Consider the following 18,517-nt stretch of genomic DNA (forward strand, 5'->3'; position numbering starts at 1 on the left):
TGGATTTTCCAAAGATGAAAGACAAACGTGAGTTGGTGTTATTTTATTTGCTCCGATAAACATTTGATTTATAAAAACAACACAGACAAAAACACCCCGAAACTGTTTACAAAGCAAGTTAAGTGCTTGAAACACTTGATATACTAGAGTATATATTGTTCACCTTCCTATTTCATACATGATGTACAGGTGAAATATTCCTTAAAAGAACCAATTTCTTTCCTTTATGTGTAGTAGTAAAAAAAACCCAACCAAAACCAAAACAACACCCCCAAATATAAAACTGTCAGTATTGTCAGGAACTACCGGTCGCCATTCCTTGACTCACCGCGTGGGTGGAGGAAGAGGAAGAGGGTGCCACAGTCCCTCCCTGCTCCCCTCCTCACACCCCCCCCCCGGGCCCCCGCCTCTGCCCGCCCCTTGCATCCTCACAAAATATAAATCATCCCTTCCCCCTTGGAAATCTCACATTGTGGCCTCCACTGCTGCTGTTGAGGCTTTGTCTTGGCCTGTTTAAATATTTATGAGTGGTTTGGTTAAAATGGGGGAAGGGGAGGAAACAGATCCAAACCCATTTCAGACAAAATCCTTGTCATCATAAATTGTGACTCCTATTTGAATAATCTTGATTCCTCTTGACTTCCATGGCAAGGCCTGCTAGATAAGGATCGACGTTTATCTGTCAAAGGGGTTTAATAAATGGCACCAGATACATCTGTAGTGGGCTGGTTTGTGATGGCTGAATATCTGATTTCCAAGGCCTGGTCACGTGCCATAGGGAAGAAAAAAGGGGGGGTGGGGAAAATCACTGCAAAACTCCTGAAGACAAAGTTGTTAGCACTTATTAAGCACACTGTTGTCATTTATATAGACCTAATGTGATGTTAACTGTCTTAAACATTTCGGAGAATGGAGCTTTTCCTTACCTCCAAGGTCCTTTTGCAAAAATAAAGGCACTGGCCATTGTCTCTTACTTTTCTCTAGAAAGCATGTGTCCTGGTTTGAGCCAGGAACAGAGTCATACGGTGGTGTGTCAAGCAGTTAGACATGCTGTACAGAAAAAATTTGTTTCATTTATAATAACAAAATCAAGGTAAAAGGGAGGGAAAAAAAAAAAAAAGTACTGCCTGCACTCAGAATGCACAGCAAATACAAAACATCTGCTTGGATTATTGCTGGCCTTGTCTTGTATATGGTTTGGTGGTGGGGGTGGGAGGAGGGGAAAACAAGCTGCTGATGTCTTGCAACCTGCTTGCAAGCAGCATGAAATCAAAGCAATAAACATACAACATTAACGACCTCTGTATGGAAACGTGTGGGAGGGACCAAACCTCTTCACATTCCCATTTTGGGATGCTATGAAGACACTGGGGTTAAGGTGAGAGGGCAAAGGCATCCCTGAACCTTCCAAAATGTGCTGCAGACAGGAATGCGGAGGAACAACTGCAAAGCCAAATTGGCTGGTCTGCTGTGATGCTGCTCCTGCAACTGTGAATGGCAGGGTCCCAGCCAGGAGGTCACAGCATGTGCTTTGAAAGCCATCTTCTTGGCCCGTATTATTCCTTTTTGGCAGAGTGTTTAGTGCACAATTGCTGGTGTCATGCTATGCCAGTCTCCTCAGGCTCCTTCCCGAAGAGGGAGGGATCTCTAACACACTGGTAAATTCCTGGAAGCACTTTTTTTAAAAACTCTTTTTTTCAGAGCATGGCTGTTTATAGAGATACATATATATATACACATATACATACACACACATTTTATTTTTATATATGTGTATATATATATATATAAAAATAGCAATTTCATAGTTATATACAGGCATTAATAAAGTGCATAATGTTATTGGCTATTTCCAAATCTCGTTTCCTGAGGAAGTGCTAACATACATAGCTCCTCCTATGGCATGATGCTGGCAGCCAATGCTAGGATATGATACCTACTCCCCAGCTTTTAATTCTCATTAATACTTCTCCCTGTCTGGAGCCAGAGTCTAACAGGAGTAGTGACAGCCTCAGTCCTCCAGGAAGCAAGTCAAGGCACCGATCGAGACTTCTTCCTTTGCCAAGGTGAACACATCTAGGAGCAACTTCCCTCCGCTTTGGAGCTCTCGGGTGCATGCTACTTGGCAGTGGTGACAGAGCCATCTTCAGGGATCTTCTCCTCCGAACAGCTCCTTCCCGAGAGCTTGTCGTGGTGCTTGAACTCGCTGAAGCGCTCCGCGACGCACTGCGCCGTGAGCCGGGCCTCGGGGTCGTGGTCCCAGCACTCGATGAGAGTTTCACACACCATCTGGATGCCCTGCAGAAAGCACAGAGACAGGAGACATGATGGGGCCAGGCACCACCAAAGCCCATGTGTGAGAGTTGCTTTAGGGCCCTCTGAAGTTCAGGGGTTGTTCACATTTGTCTGGAGGGGCCTGTCATTTCTGGGCATACGTTCTGATACTTTTATAACAAGAGCAAATGATGCTTTGGATTAGTGCTAAAGAATCAAGTAGTTTGTGGGGGTTTTTTAAATAAATATGATCAGAATTCTTGGATAACATGACTTCCCGTTCAACTCATGCCTTTATGTGCCTGAACTCCGTTTGGGTTTTTTGCACAAAATCCTGATTGGCAGCAATAGCAGGCCCTACATCAGCCCATAATGAATTCCTTGCAGACTAACTAAATCTATGTGCAAATATGGGCCACAGTCCCACAAACACTTAAACACATGCCACTCACAGATGTAACTATTTAACCTTCATTTCAATGCTGATGCACATGTTTACAGGAGCAAAAAACAGTTGCATTTTATAAACATGTAGTATTTGTCAGGAAATTGTGTGCTTTGCTTTATGACACTAAAAGCCCATTAAATAGGATTTATCTGAAACTTCTTATTTAAAAAAAATAACATTTCATAACACTGCATTAATTGCATAATTTACCTAATTGCTGATGTTGACTGATGTCAATGTTAATAGCAGAACGTTATTGTCTATATACAAATAACATTAGTTTTCTGCTGGCACTGAAATTACAAGCAGTAAATTAAATTAAATATTAAACATTAACTTGAAATCAATAGTGCAACAAATCTCATTAAGGGGGAAAAAAAACTGTAATATGTAAATCCATTCCAGAACTTTATCACGATGAATAATGAGTTCATTACAAAAACACGACTGCAGAGGAAGGAAATGAATATGGAAGAGCCATTACAGTGAGAGCAACTTCTATGGACTTCAAAGCAGACCCTCAGCTGCTGCAAACTGTCACAGCCCTGTGGAAGCTGATGTGTCACTGCATTTTAGCCAGCACAATGTGAAATGCTGAAGGGATTGAGATGAAGGGAATTAAATCCACCTTCATTACATGTCCTGTGAGTGTGTTATCAGGCATCCATTTCCTGCTGTAGACTGAACCCTGATGGAGCCAGCTGTGCCTGTCCTGGTAACACAGAAGCACAGGACCATAGTCTTCCCAGTACTAAGGGCCAACTGAGGTCTGGGTTTTACATAGGGCAGAAATCTCTGAAGTCAAATGCAGGACACCTAGGTCCAAATCTGTGATCATATTAGTTGCTATGGAAATTTAAAGGTGACAAAATACACAGTGTCTTACAGCACTCCACACACTCCGGCTTGCTGCCAGCTGCTTCAGTGCTTCCCTGTCCAGGTGTCCTGGGCATGCTGGCACAGGTATGCTTGCCGTTATCCTTGGCTGTGAATGAAATGAGCTTCTGGACACTTCTCTCCAAGGTGGTACTGCCTGTTTCTTCCACCATGTAATACAGTGTCAAGCCACAGTGTCCACAGAAGTAGCCCTGCCCTGAGCACAGACAAGTCTCTGGGCCACCTAGCACTGCCCCGGGGCTGCTTGAAGTGCCAATGACTTCTGCTTTATAGGGGTTTCCATCACCTTCTGTTCTATGTACATCATCTGACTCTTCACAAATGCAGAACAAAAATACTTGCTGACCATGTCTGCCTTTGCATTAGCACAAAGAGTGTCTTTCTTTCATATCCTGCAGTAGATTGGTACTAAATTAGATTTCCTTTTGCTCTTGAGAAAATTGTGATTATCTTCAAGCTTGCTGACCACAGATCTTCCTGTTGTTTCACTGTTTCCTTAACCAGTTCTCTAACTTTTTTCACACAAGACCATGTCTTTTACATATCCCCAGAAATGTTCTCATACTGTTCCTTATTTTAAGCCTTTCTACCATTTAATTTTTATCTCCCAAATGGCTCAGGTTTCTCTTCTTTGCTAATTGTGCTCTTCTAAAGTACCACAGGTGCATTACCAGTTTGGACTTCATCTCGGCTTCAGAGGAAACAAGCAACTGCAGTCAACTCATGATCCGTTTTACCAACTCATCCACAATTTTTATAAAATTTGTGCAACCACTTCTTTTCTATAAAGATAAGAATCAGTATACTTTCTCCTTCCCAGCTCAACTTCCATTTAGAAGATGATTGTATCCATAGGTCCTAGAAATGTCAAGACCTTTTTAGTACTCATAACATCAGGTGTCCCTCAAAGTACTGCTCTCCTCCCAACTTAAAACACTCCTCCTCAGTAACCCTACTCATCACAGATGACTACATAAGGAGTAAGCCCATAGCCCCACGAAGGGGCTGCACTCAGTCATCACGTGACAGATGTGTTGTCCTTCCTTAGAAAAAAGACTGATTTTGGCCACTCACTTGGCCTTTCCTAAGTAGGTGTTAGATTGTGATTTTAGCATCTCAAATGAAACAAAGTAGGGAGTGTTACATTGTTCCTAATGGAAATTACTGGCTGATCTTGGTCTCCTGAGCTTTTATAAATGTTCACAACGCTTTCCTTTTGTCTGTAAAGACCACTCAACATATCTAATTGACAAATGGAACAACCAAGCCTCTTTTCTCCTGAAATGATTCTCATTTTATCTCTTCTGATAAAACTGCTCAGAGCAAAGGTGAAGAAATGCATTTATTTGGTCTGTTTTCATTCAGTTTCATCTACTGAGAAACTGGGGTGCAACAACCACTTAGTGCAGCCATGGTGTCTGTGAATGGGTAAAGCTGACAGAGTGCTTCACAACATGCAATGGAAATGGACTGCTAATGTGCAACCTGAATAAAACCAGACTGGCTTGCTGAAGACTTATTTCCTATTTTCTTAAACCTGTCAACAGCTGGGATACAACCATGGCTGCTCTCCATGATAAAGTACTGAGATTTGTTTTCTCTGCTGAAGGGGCCCATGTGTGAAGTTGTTCTATTTGACCTTTCAGAGCCTGCACATGGTGCGCTTCAAGGCCTTAATTATTCTGTGGCTGTCTGGATGATTGTTGGTTCTCAGGTTTCCAATCTTTTTGTTTTGACCACTTTTAGATTACACTGGTGTGCAACAGAAATTCCAGGGCTTTGGGCTAGGTATGGTGCAGAGCACTCTGGTGTCTGAACCATGGCAGCACAGGTGCCACTGTGTGACAGAGCTCTAATCTGTACAAAAGAGAGGTCCAGCTTGTAGGGCAGGACACTGAGTTGAGGCTCAGGCACAGCTAAATGTACCTTGCAGCTCCCAGTTGCTCACATGTGGTGCTCTTACCTGATGGTTAAGCCAGGAGCTGGGGATCTCAGGTCGCCCTCTGTCTCTTAGGACGTTGTCCTTCATGCTTTCCACGCAGGGGTGTTCTCTCACTTTAGAGCCAAACGGGGGCTCGTACTCCTTCACTTCTGCCAAGGGAATAAGCAAACACAAGGGTATTCAGCTGTGCTGTGCTGGTGCCAAGTGTGAAGGGAGCTGGCTGTTCTCTGGAGGAGTAGGAGCTACTGATTAGCTGCTCAGTGCCACTGTTCTGCTTGACCAGCTCCAAACAAAGCAAAGCCAGCTGGCATTTAAAAAAAATGTTTCAAATGCATTTCTCCCACACACTCCCTTTCTCACTCCCTTTTTCTTTCCTAGCCAACTAAACAATTTTCATTTAAACACTTTAGTACATAATCATATTAGCAACAGTCAAAGCAGCACAGTAACCTATAATGGTTTGTGAGCCTTTTAATCCGTGCTGAAGCAGAACACACAGGAGCTCCAAGATGAGTTTTGCCTGAGCCAGGCTTGCAAGAAATGGTTACCTGGTCTCCCTTAGGTCCCACAGAGTCCACACATGCTTATCAGGTGAAATATAAACTGAAATCTGTCTAGGTCATGGTTGATATTAATGTGCCAGATTGCTAGCAGGAAACAGTTGCTTGAAAAGGACAAAGATGCAGCAAGAAGCAGTGCTTGAAGCTGCTACATCACCCTTGTTTATTATTGAGGCATGTTCCCTTGTAGAAAGTAGTAGTCTGCTTTTATTTTAGGCCTCTTTCCCAAAATGGGCCAGCTTTGGCCCATGATACAGGGGGCACAGCTTCCTGAATGGGTTGCTGCCATTATAGCTTTTGTTCGCATGTTGCATATTTTCTTTACTTTTCTTTGGAGAGAGAAAGGAAGAGGCAGACATATGGGACCTTTGGAGAAAACTCAAGAAATCTCTGAGAGCGGAAATACTATAGTAGATGCTGACACAGTGTAGAAAATGCTGTGGTTTCTTTGAGAACAGATGGAGACTTCATTCACTAATGACTTGCGAGTATTAGATGAAGATTTATGAAGTTGGCCTGTTCTGCTGCCTCTTATTTCTTTCTAGGAATTAATTGAGGGCAAGAAATCTGAAGTGTAATCTACAAGGCAGTCTGAAGAATGCATGTGGGTGCCCAGGAGATGTGTGAAGAGAGATGAATGAGATGGCAGACAGCACTGCTGTGTAATGTTACAACCAAAGTTCAAATGCAGGGTCCAGTGCTGCTCAAGGGGTAAAAAGAAGCTCCAAGAAGGGTGAGAACAATTACTAAAGGACTAGAAAAAATGGAAAGAACATCTCAAGATTGGCTTTGTTTCCATGGAGAGAAAGGTAAGAAATCATATGGTAAAATACTGAAAGTTACTAATGATAAAGATAAAACAGGTCAGATCCTTCCAATTGACACATCTCGTGATAAAAAAAAGGTAGTAATGAACAGAGTTAAAAGGTGGAGTTTTCTCCAAAGCCTTGGAGTAAGGCCATAAATTTCATTTCCACATGATGGCCATGAGATGAAGACTATAGGCTACAGAAAAAGAGAGTGAATTTCTAATGCTTAAAAAGAATAGCCAAGATATGATACCAAACATTTTTTAATGGATATTGACCCTTGTACTTTGAAGTTCAGTATTTAGAGATCCAGCTGCAAACAACTGTGTGTTCAATGCAGCAGATCACTTCACAGATGCCTCCTGCAGAGCTCTGTTTGCTTCTCCTGAACTATCTGGTGCTGGCCCCTGGTCACAAAATGCTCTGGAGAATGTCTATAGTCTTGAAACACAACTCCTATCTTCCCACATGTAAATCACATTCTTCAAGACTTAAGGGCAAAGTCTGCTTTGCTTTATTTCCTCTGCAAGAAGTCATACCACTTTCACCTGCATTAATCTGTGTTAAGAGATTACTCAGCCAAAGTAAATTTACAAGACTCTAGCCCTAGAGGTTAATTGGGAAGCTGCCATCTCGTTGGTCAGATCTGGATTCATGTGCAGCGGATGCACAATGATTACAAAGCAGATATCTCTACTTTAAAAGCAAACCAAAATATTGAAGTTTCCTGGGAAAATTTAAATAGTGTGACCTAGATGGCCATTTCCTACACCATCTCCATCAGTCATGGTTTGATTATGGTAGCACTCATGGACACCAGCCAAGGCTCTGATATCTTCTTGTGGTATGAGGAGTCAGAGAAGTCTATTCAACAGAGGGAAGCTGGTGCTGCAGTGCTGATCTGTTCCCTCTCACTGAGCTTCATCTGATGCCATTCAGATACACAAGACGGTCCAAGTGGGGGAAGGAAAACCTTCCCAGGGAATTGATAGGCTTGTAACACATTTTCCTTGTTTGAGAGATTCTTCGTATGCTAAGAGTATTCCTCTTTCAAATATAAAGACTGAATAGGTTTTTCAAGTTCAGATTTTTTTGTTGGTTTTGGGTGGGTTTTTTATGGTGAAGAAAGAGAAATTGAAGTCAGATGCCAATTCACTGTAATAACTTTATAGTAATTCAGTTGTGCCTTCCCCCAGTTTGAAAAGCATGCAACATTTCCTTCCTATTCATTTTCTTCCTTCTCTTTCCAGCCAGCAGAATCCTCTCACAGTAAATCATCCTTATGCTGTGGAATCTCAGGTGCCAGGCAGGTTTTGCAATAATAGTTGAGGTTATTAATGTATCATATTGATGTGCTACAGTAGATGTAACAGATATCAGTTTGAGGAAGGTTAAAATGTTTGAGCCTATCTCCTTGTGCACAGCTGTACGCAGATGCTGCATCTATTTTTCATGCCTTACATATTTCTTTTGATTGTTTTTAGGCCAATGAGGCCTAAATGACAACTGGCTGAAGTACCATATATACTTCTGGTACCACAAACTACAGCATCTCCAGCATTCAGTAATCATAGGGTTCCTTCAAGTTCAACCTTCAGCATTTCATCTTTATGGTTGTGAGCTACTTTGCACTAATAATCACTGTACCTCTGTTGCTTTTGACATTGGCCTGACCATAACTCTCAGAAAGGCTGGGATTGAATTTTCAGCCCTAAACAGAGACATTACAGAAAACCTATTTGTTGTTCCTGATGAATGCTTTGGAAAAACTGGCCCTTGGTTCCTCAAGAAAAATATGCCTCACTCATGATGTTTTACTGTTCCAAGCTCTTTGCAGTGAGGTTCTCTTCCTCTGGGTCAGAACAGCATAGCAGCAAACCCTGTAAACATTCCTTCATGTGATCTGTCTTGCTGATTTCTGTGGGATGACAACTGCTGGAAGATGAAGGCTCATTTGTAGAATCAAAGCAGGAGTGAGGTGACAGAAGTCCAGTAAAAACCAACTGTGGAGCACAGTCCACAGCAGTGGGCTTGTGTTCAGGAACTTTAGATCTTTTTTAAATGCCTCCCCCTTTTAGAGTTTACACAGGGGGAGCCACAGAAGGGCATAAATCAATTGATGGTGGAGCTACTGTGACAGGTCATGCACACCCACCCACCTGCATGTGTGTGCAGATGATGTCTTTCTTCATGCTAGAGGTATATGCTAGGGTGGTGGCTCTACTTAACTATTTTACAAAGGAACTACGCAGAGGCTCAACAGCCATTTCACTGCCAAGTTTAAGGAACTGTCAAATGCTTCACATTCACCCTAGGTTCCCTGCTCTGCTCCTTCAGAATGCAAATGCTCACTGGGAAAGGTGAGGATGTGTTGGGAGGGGTGAGCTCAACATGCAGTTTCCCTTGCACAGACATGTTTTAAGTGACTTCACATTTGATGATCAGTCACCCTTCCAAAGGTGTGGGAGTGCATGAGCTCTGCCATCAGCATATGGTTACAGGCTGCTTAGTCACTGCATGCTGGATCCTGAGGTGGGAAAGTAGAGGAATGCAGAGCACATGAGCAAACCAGCACCCAACATGCAGAGATTGTTTATACTGCTGGCTGGGCTTGTTGAAAGACAGAGCTTGCTGCCTTGTATGTAGCATTGTGGTGACACGTAGAAAATTTTGAGTACCTGAGTTACTGTCGCAGGGATGCTGCACTGTGTGAATGTACCAGCTCAGGACTACAGGCCACCACAAGTCAGAGCAGTGCAGATATGCCCTAACTGGGCTCTGCTCCACAGACGGAGAGGCTTAAAAACAGGCCTCAGCTGCAGCCACCTCAGGGCCCAAAGCACATGCACAGCCCCACTGTACAGGCTACCAAAATGCTCCCTGCTGCCACAAACTCTTTCCAAGCAAGCATAAGATTAGTGATTTTATTCACATTAAACACAGCTCTGGTAAAGCAAGGCTGCCATTTCAAACAAAGCTCTGCTGCTATACTGAAACCAGATACCATACCAGGGAGTACAATACTGCATGAAAAATGTCGCCATTTTCTGAGGAATTTCTCTTCTCCCACTTTAGCAACTCCATGCACCCAGAAGTTCCCTTTCCTCCCCTTCCCTGCCATCCCCAACAGTCCCCCATCCGTAGCAGCTTCGATACAAAACAGATGGTTTTCTTTTCTTTCTAGGAGGCTGTCAGAGAAATTATACTTGCCTCAGTCACCAAAGCTGTGTTGCTCTGAAAGCAAGTGGTTTAGATGAAAATTATATTTCTTGCAACGTGCAGCATCTGGTGCACAGCTGTTGTGCTGAATGAAATACCAAGCTAACAGCAGCGTGGAACAGTTGAAGTTCTCCCCAAAGTAGTATTGCTGAGTTTCTAAATATGCCTCTTAAATTATGCTCCAGTGAAAAATCAGTCAAACTCGATCTTTGCCTCTGTCTCCCTTTCCCTCGTGCCCCATTTCTGCTTCTCCATATTTAGCACAACAAAGTAACAATGAACATGATGGCCTTTCTCAAAAGCCAATCCCCACCTGCTTATTTACTACAGCAGCTTCACAGTACGGATTATGCTGCTGGGTATTTTTGTTTAAACGTCTGCTGACTGAAAAGGCCTGGCATAGCAGGGAGACTATGTTTGACAAAGCTGCTGTAGTGAAAAGACTTGCCTCCGCTGCCTCCCACACTCACCAAACACCTGCAGGCTGGCAAATGAATCCTGAGAGCTACCTTTGTAAATGAAGTAAGTCATTGTACCTTTACATGACTGAATGGCAGTTAGCACCCCCCACATGCTTCCCTCCCTGAGGAAAGCTGCTAATGCTGCTGCCTCAGCTTAGACCGCCACTTCTACCCTCTAAACTGCCATGGGCTTTCTCCAATGACCAGGAGTGGCACCAGAGTCAAGCTTGCCCTGCAAAGATGGTGCCTACATCTTTTAAGCTCCTTTGGAAAGACTGGCTGCAGCCAGGTCAGCCTACTCCAGCTTAAACTCGAGGTAATTTATCTCAGTTTAGGAAGAAAAGGGGTTTGCGTGAGGTGGAGGCATCTCCTGAGGAAGGCTGTGAGAGGAGGAGGGAGTCTCACAAGTGACAGATGGAGAGAGAAACCAGAGGGGGAGCTGTAGTAATGAATCAGTAATAGGGTTAGGGTTCATAGTAATGAATGTAAGGGTATTTCACCAGCTGGTTGCAAAGATAGCCAGACTGCATGAACCAGGGGAAAATCTAAGGGAAATGAGAGAAACCATGCAATACTGCTGCAGTTCAGTACCAGTGACAAGTTAAGGGAGCTACAACCTGGGAGCTGCATTTAGCTGCTCTGGGTGGAGATGCTAAGTCCAAGTTCCACTCCCTACAGATCAGCCCAACTACTCCTGTGTTTTTGCTGGGGACTTAATCCCTGGAAAAGCGACTGAAATAGGGAAACAATATTCAAGAAATGTGTTTCTGGAGATGAGGATGATGAAGGGACAAAACTGATTGGGAAAATCAGATGTGGGTGGAGGTTAAGCTTCAAAGCAAAGTGCATGCTGGGCCAGAGAAATCTTTCCTTTTCCTGAGATGACTTCAGCTCTTCTTCTCAAGGTTACAATGGGTTAGTCTCTTCCAGCTAAACATGTTGGTGATTTTCCTTCCTTATGAATCTCCCTTTATATCCTCTTTTAGGCAGTTGCCTTCTGAGAACAGCAGCAATAAGGTTTGCTTTTGCCACAATCTCCATTTTGCCCTACTCAGCAAATATGAACAGGAAGGGACTTGGGCATCAGCAAAGATGAAAGACTCCACAGTGAACCGTTCATATATATATTAATAAGGTGAGTGCCTAAATGCAAGAAACAGAGGGACCTCAAGAGACAGGGTGAATATCCTTTTCCTCTGGTTTTAAACCTCCTCAGCCACATTTACAAAGTGCTAATGAAAGGCTGATGTTGTGCCAATGCACTTAGAAACAGGCATGATCATGACAGTTAAACGTGGATAGGTTTGCCTTGGAATATCCCAGACTGAGGTTCAGCTCCTTAAGCACCAAATGTTTTTTCCCTGAAATGTTTAACTAGAAAAGACTATTTTTTTTTTCTCTCTTTTTTTTTTTTTTTTCTCTTCATGCTTTTATGCTAGCTCTAGCTTTCTGCACACATACTTGCTTTGTAGCTTTCCCGGCGGGGTGCAAACTGGGGCAAATCTGTTGCCCACAATCCAGCCCACCCAGCAAGACCAAATGCTGGTCAGACACAGGAGGAGACTGAGGTGGAGGCATTTCTCCCTCCTGTACATGGACACTGTGAGCCAGCCACACAGCCACTGTCCAGAGTGACTTCAGAGACCTCCATGGGCACCCTTGTGGTATCCCACGGATGTTCGTAGAGAAACAAGGAGCTGCTATGCACATCTTCCCATGGGACACTGGTTTCCCTCCTGTACACTATGTTCGTACTCTAGTCTGCAAGACTGTCCTGTCTCTGTGGCAGCCTTTCAAGATGGAACCATGCCAAGTGCAATGAAAAGGAAGTCTCTGTGGTTTTGGAAGAAGGGAAACAAATCAAATTATAGCTGAATATCTACTATAATATCCACATCAGTGTTATCTTTTACAGCCTCACTCCTTAGACTGTCTGTGAGAGCCCTGGATTGTGCAGAAGCTTTTGTTACAAAGAATGTTAGACAATTCTAGCACACTGAAGAATTTTCATATGTAACTTAGTCTCATTTTAGTCCTTGAAGTAAGGTGAAAAATCTTTGAATATGACAATATGCAATGCAGATATCTCAACAGAAACTTTTCTGATTTCTAGCAAAAACCAGTACTGCTTCAGAATTAACATTCCATGAAAGTTAAAGGGAGTCAGTTATTACTTCTTGGTCTTGATGTTTCAAATCAGGCAAGGCCAAACAGACTGAGTCAACCCATGGCTACTCAAGATGTTATAGGAAAAAACAGACATTAATATTTAGAAGTGCTCTGCTTAACCGATCCTTACACCAATTAAGGAACAATTTTCACGTGCACTCAGGTGCTTGCCCTTCAGGCCTGGTCATGTGCACATACACCTCATACTACCAGAGGCCTGTTAATTTACAGCATCTAGAGACACTGGAAAAAATAGCGTGAGGAAAAAGAATCACCTCCTCCTCAGACAACCATGAGAGCACGTGTTTCTAAACAGACTTACAGAGAGAAGAAAACAGATTACACTTACCTCCAACACCATTACAGCGAGATGTCATTTCCCAGAGGACCAAAGCCATGGAGTACACATCTGTTTGTTTGAAGGACTCCACATTCTCTAGGTTCATCCTGGACTCCAGAACCTCAGGGGCCATGTACCTTGCTGTGCCAACCTACAGGAGAGGAAATAGGGGAGAGTGCAGGAGCTGCAATTGTAATTCATGTTTTGGATTCTGCTGTGATTTAACTTCAGCTTTCACAAAAATGGTGCCATTTGACATGTATCCAAAAATTCAGGCCATACTTGGCACAGGTCATATTGTCTGCTGCCAGGGGAATCTGGCAATGTCCTGACTACCAGTTTACTTGCACGTCCCTTAGTAAAAAAAAAAAAAAAAAAAGTAGCTCTCTTTAGTTCCTTAAGCAAATAATTTTGACACTGACAAGCTTCCTCACTCTTTGACTGTTCACAGATAAACTCTGCCCTTTGGGCCTGAAACAATTGCCACTGACTGAGAGTCTTTCACATGAGCTAGGAACACATTGTATCCTATTGCTCTGCATATTACAGTGTTAGCTGTTTCTTTTTCTGGTAGGCTTAAAAGGAAAGTGGTAAATTCAGGCCTGGCAGAAGAAACCAAATACACAAATACTGAATGCAGAAGCACACATTTGAATGGAAACAAAAAAATCGTTGCCTTTGTTTGAAAAGCTGTTCTCATAAACTTTATTCATACTGAGAAATTTTCAGCAATTATTTTAGCAGCTTTGCTGAGATGTAGATTATGACCTTTCATTACAGAAGGCAAAGTTTCAATGTATGTTTTTATACCAAAAAAAGGATTTAAGGAAGAATTTTTGGATCACTCAACAGTTGCTCTCAAATGACAAGCTCTTCACTGGGTAGGTGTAAAAAATTTATCCCATTTGAAAAAAACCTGCAAACATAGAAACTCTTTCATCAGGCAAAAGTAGCTTTAGATTTGAGTCCGGTTAATCACAGAGATGAACAAACACAAGTGGGTGATGCAGTAGGGTTATTTGCACTACAACAATCATTCCAGAGCCCAGTGGCAAGCAGAACTGCAAAAGATCATTTCAGTTACAGGGTCTGCAATTGCAGGCAGCTACATAGTGAATATACAGTCCTGAGAGAGCTCTACAACATCCATTTTACAAGCTTTTGTAAACACATCTTTTCACACACCAGGCTCAGAGCAAATGGGAAGATGTTCCACAAAAAAAGTGCAGTGCACCATAAGAAGACAGCAGGAAAGATCAAGGACATAGCTTTGTCACAGGACCCGGCAAAAGTAGAGATTTCCTGTGTCAGAATATCCAAATAATCGTAGTATCAAAGCCTTTATAAATGGAGCACAGAAAAAAACACTGTGTGATCAAAGTTAAATTCCCTATTACATGGACTCTGTGAAGAATTCAAGACCAAGCACGTGAGCATACAGTGAATGGGTACTTGGGTCAAACATGTCTCAGAACCACTGAGGTGACCAACATCTCCTTCCCCAAAAAAACATGAACATATGGGAACTCCACAGAAGAGACTATTCCTAACCTCTTTGTTTCTCTGTACACAGCTTCTTCCCCAAACAGACCCCATCCAAATCTTAAGAAGGGTTACCTGTACACTATGGCCCACAGTCCCACACCCCCAAATCCTGCTGATTTTAACAAGAGTTAATTATGTTTAAATACAGATTCTTAATATTGGCAAAATGTGCTGTTCTGGTCTGGCACTTTGCACCCTCCTTGCAGCAGTGAACATTTTTCTGCAGCTTGGTTGGGCAATGGAGGATGAAGCCCTGTAACTAAAAGTACAGAGGGAAATGCAGAGAAAAAGTAAAATTACTTGAAGAATGCTATCAAGCCAAGCCAATTTCCATCCTGCTTAGAATTTATCATTTGCTTCACTTTGCTTATGTCCTTTTATCTGCATTTAGATTATTTGGCCTTTGGGTCAAAGATATTTTTCCTATATCCTGCAGAAACATGTCTCCTGAGTCTCAAAGGCATTTTAGGTACCTAAACCCCAAAAATTCAGTCCTCTCTGGAGTCGGGATATACTTTCACTTTGCAAGTACCAGTCTGCTTTCAATTCTCACTTCTCCAAATCTTCTAGTGAGGGACCATATCTGTTCCTGTAGTATATTATAATTTTTATGACATTTGAATCTTTTTTTTGCTGGAGACCTTGCATATCTTTCAAGCTGTTGAAGGAGATGCTTTGTGCCCTGGGGTCTGTCAGTCAGAGGGGTGGCAGATACCCTTCTTTATCTGATTAGGGAGACCATCTGATGCTGCTGAGGTGAGAAACTGCTGGCCTTGCAGACACCTACCAGTCATTTGAACACAATGGGACAAAGGTCCAGATTCATGTGGTCATATTAAGTAATGTCTGCAAATATTAACCATCATGGATGGCCAAACTGAAGAAATTGCAAAGCTGTTAATAGAAAAAAAGATAGTTTCCAGACAGTCACTAAGGTCTTTGGTATTTTATAGTCAACAATGGCTATCTTTGCATGACACAGAAGGTAGTTGGGTAGGTCAGAAAGAAGATGGCATTGTAACCTCAACAACTTGCCTTGAATATTGCTGTCTAAGGCTGACTAGAGAAATGGTAAAATACTTAAGCCTTTTGTTTATTTCATAGGAAGCTAAAGGTCTATTAAAATTAAAATTTGGGTCAGTTCCATTATATACTTTAAAAAACTGGATCTTCTGGTGGGAAGGGTTTGAATCAAAGTTAAAATTTAGAATGCATAAGGAGAATCCTGGTGTGAGATCTCTCTGGCGAAAGCTACAGCACTAAAATTGGCATGTTGGGAAATTTAAGTGGGCAGTGCTTGCATGCCTAGAAGAAACAAGGTTGAGGTTGAAGTGGAGTGACTTCACACCATCATACTCCTTGTCAAAGAGAAAAATAACACTAGTGGGGTAACCCCCAAATAGATTCATTTCCCTGAACTCCAAAAAGGTCTGGCATGCTAGAGAGAAATGACAGGTAACTGTGAGTGGTGTTTGTATTATTTTAAATATGTCTCCACTGGTATAATTCACTCCCAGGTCTGGTTGATAAACATTCTTAAAATGAGATCAGGTCACTTGCCTCTTGCTAAGAAGAATTTCAAAGAGAGATCTTCATTAGGGAAACAACAGCAAAGCTCCTATGAACTCAACAGAGCACTACTATCTGAACAGCTGTCCTTTAAAACATTCTAAACCAATATACTAGTTCCATGTGAAGCAAAAGTCAGTGTAAACAGACAGGCTTTTTATACTATGTATAAAATATAAATATAAAAATTAATATATAAATATATGTATAATTAAATAACTAGGAATTTATTAACCTACCAAATGGTCTGAATTTATACTGCAGGAGTTCTCATTAGAAGAGCAAATACTTAGAGATATACTTACAAAAAATTAATCTTCAAAGCATTTATAAACATTCTTGTATTTGCCTGCATATGGAGAATGTACCACAATCTAAAGCAAGTTTATTTTTTGCCTTTTAAACTGATTATCTGTCACTCTAGTTCTCTGCTGATACCTCTTAAGGACAGAAGACTGACTTCACATATTCTGGGGCACACCAGGTGTGGATCTACTCATACAAAACTGTAATGCTATCAAGCATGAAAACTGTGGCACAACCTCACAATGTGAAAGCACATCTTTATCGTATGTGTGTCTGTACATTGCAGAAGCAGCATAAACAATTGTTAACAAGCACATACATGCTTAGCTTCAGTGAATACAGAGGATGTTTGTATGGTTTACATGCAGCCCTCCAGTCATAACAAAACCAACACTTGCACTTCTCTCACTGTTCCTTTAATGTTTAGAGCCTTTCACCACTTCTACAGTAATTTTAAATTATTTTAAGTAAATATGGCAGCATAAGGCTTTTTTTCCTCTTTTCACCCCATAAACCAACACATCAACTAGTAAAACACCTCCCTACCCTCCAAACTTTTAACTTACCTGCCCACTGTTAGCCAAGTCATCCACAGACAGAGAAGGGTCCAGCCTCAGGGATAACCCAAAGTCACACAGACAGCAGGTTAAATCATTTTTCACCAGGATGTTAGAACTTTTAAGGTCTCTGTGCACAATAGGTGTTTTGGGGCGACCACAGGGTGTATGATCACTATGAAGATGAGCAATCCCTCTGGCCAAGGATCCACCCAGTTTCCAGAGGTCCTCCCAGCTGATAATGTGCCGTGTGAGATATTCCTGCAAGTTTCCTCTAGCATGGAAGGCAGTAATCAACCAATACTGTTTACCAAGATCTGTCTTACGCTCCTCTGCTGTCAAGAACTGGAGTATGTTCTCATGCTTGAGGTTTACATCTGAAAAAATGTCCTTCTCAGTTTTCCAGGAGGCATATTCTTCGTAGGGGAAAATCTTAACTGCCACAGTTTCATACTGCTCTGATGTGTTTTGCTTCAATTTGGCTTTATACACTTCAGCAAACCTTCCTTTGCCAACAACAATGTCCAACTCAATGGGCAGCAATTCTGTGTTGTGGTTGATGTTGTTGGCACAAGTAGAGCTGATGTCTGAACGGTCATCATCTAACATAATGGCACAAACATCACTGCAGTCCTTATGTTTCCTGGGTTTAACATTCTTCTCCCATGCCTTGTTGAGTTTCCTCTTCTTATGAGTACGGTAGGCATAAAAGATAACAATCACAGCAACAGAAATCACCAGTAATGGGACAAGGCTTATGATTGTGACTTTGGAAATTTCATCTTTCTCCTCTGGCTTATGAGGGTCAGCTGTAAAGAAGAAAAGAAGGAAGGCATACATTACATGATTCCACAGCTTTATGTATACAGGAGCTGTCAATAATAATAATTTTTTATCCAGAGTGCAATACATGATTTCCTGCAATAACAGCAAGTAATAAAAACTGTCACTGCTTTCTTACTTCAAAATATTGGTTTGTATATAGGCCTCCACTTTCCAGGACCTCCCTGTCTGCTTATTTTATAAAAAATAAGAACTGAATGAGCAAGAACCCAATACAATTTAGTAGCTTTGTTCTTTTCTCAGGCTCTTAATACATTATGGATTAAACCTCCACCTTCCTGAATACAATAGCCAAAGTCTCCTGCACTTAACTCTGTCAATGTTTTCTTGTCAGATCTGCCTCTTTAACCGGTAATTACTAGAACATGTTAATTTTTCTAAAAAAACCCATATAGGAAATGCAGCATATGAATTCCCACTTGCCCAGTTATCACTCCAGACATATTTCAGAGGGATCCATATAAAGACATCTTCAGGAAGCCTGTCTGCACAGAACTACTGTGTGTTAATATCCAGGTACAATAGATATACCTGCATACACATCTGAAAAACAAAACTCATTCTCATACTTCGTGAAA

General features: G+C 41.9%; 1 protein-coding gene across 1 annotated transcript in view; it reads right to left on the reverse strand.

The window, feature by feature from the left end:
- Nucleotides 1-1,769: 1,769 nt before the first annotated feature.
- The window catches only part of TGFBR2 (transforming growth factor, beta receptor II (70/80kDa)), a 32,529-nt gene continuing 15,781 nt past the window's right edge, over nucleotides 1,770-18,517 (reverse strand). The window contains exons 4-7 of the mRNA XM_010007620.1: nucleotides 17,106-17,905; nucleotides 13,129-13,270; nucleotides 5,583-5,710; nucleotides 1,770-2,298 (exon numbers count right to left, since the gene is read on the reverse strand). Of these exons, the coding sequence (XP_010005922.1) occupies nucleotides 2,119-2,298; nucleotides 5,583-5,710; nucleotides 13,129-13,270; nucleotides 17,106-17,905 (1,250 nt within the window). The 3' untranslated portion in view covers nucleotides 1,770-2,118. The remainder of the gene's footprint in view (nucleotides 2,299-5,582; nucleotides 5,711-13,128; nucleotides 13,271-17,105; nucleotides 17,906-18,517) is intronic.

This window comes from Chaetura pelagica, unplaced genomic scaffold (assembly GCF_000747805.2).
Source record: "Chaetura pelagica isolate M959 unplaced genomic scaffold, ChaPel_1.0 scaffold10, whole genome shotgun sequence".
NCBI lineage: Eukaryota > Metazoa > Chordata > Aves > Apodiformes > Apodidae > Chaetura > Chaetura pelagica.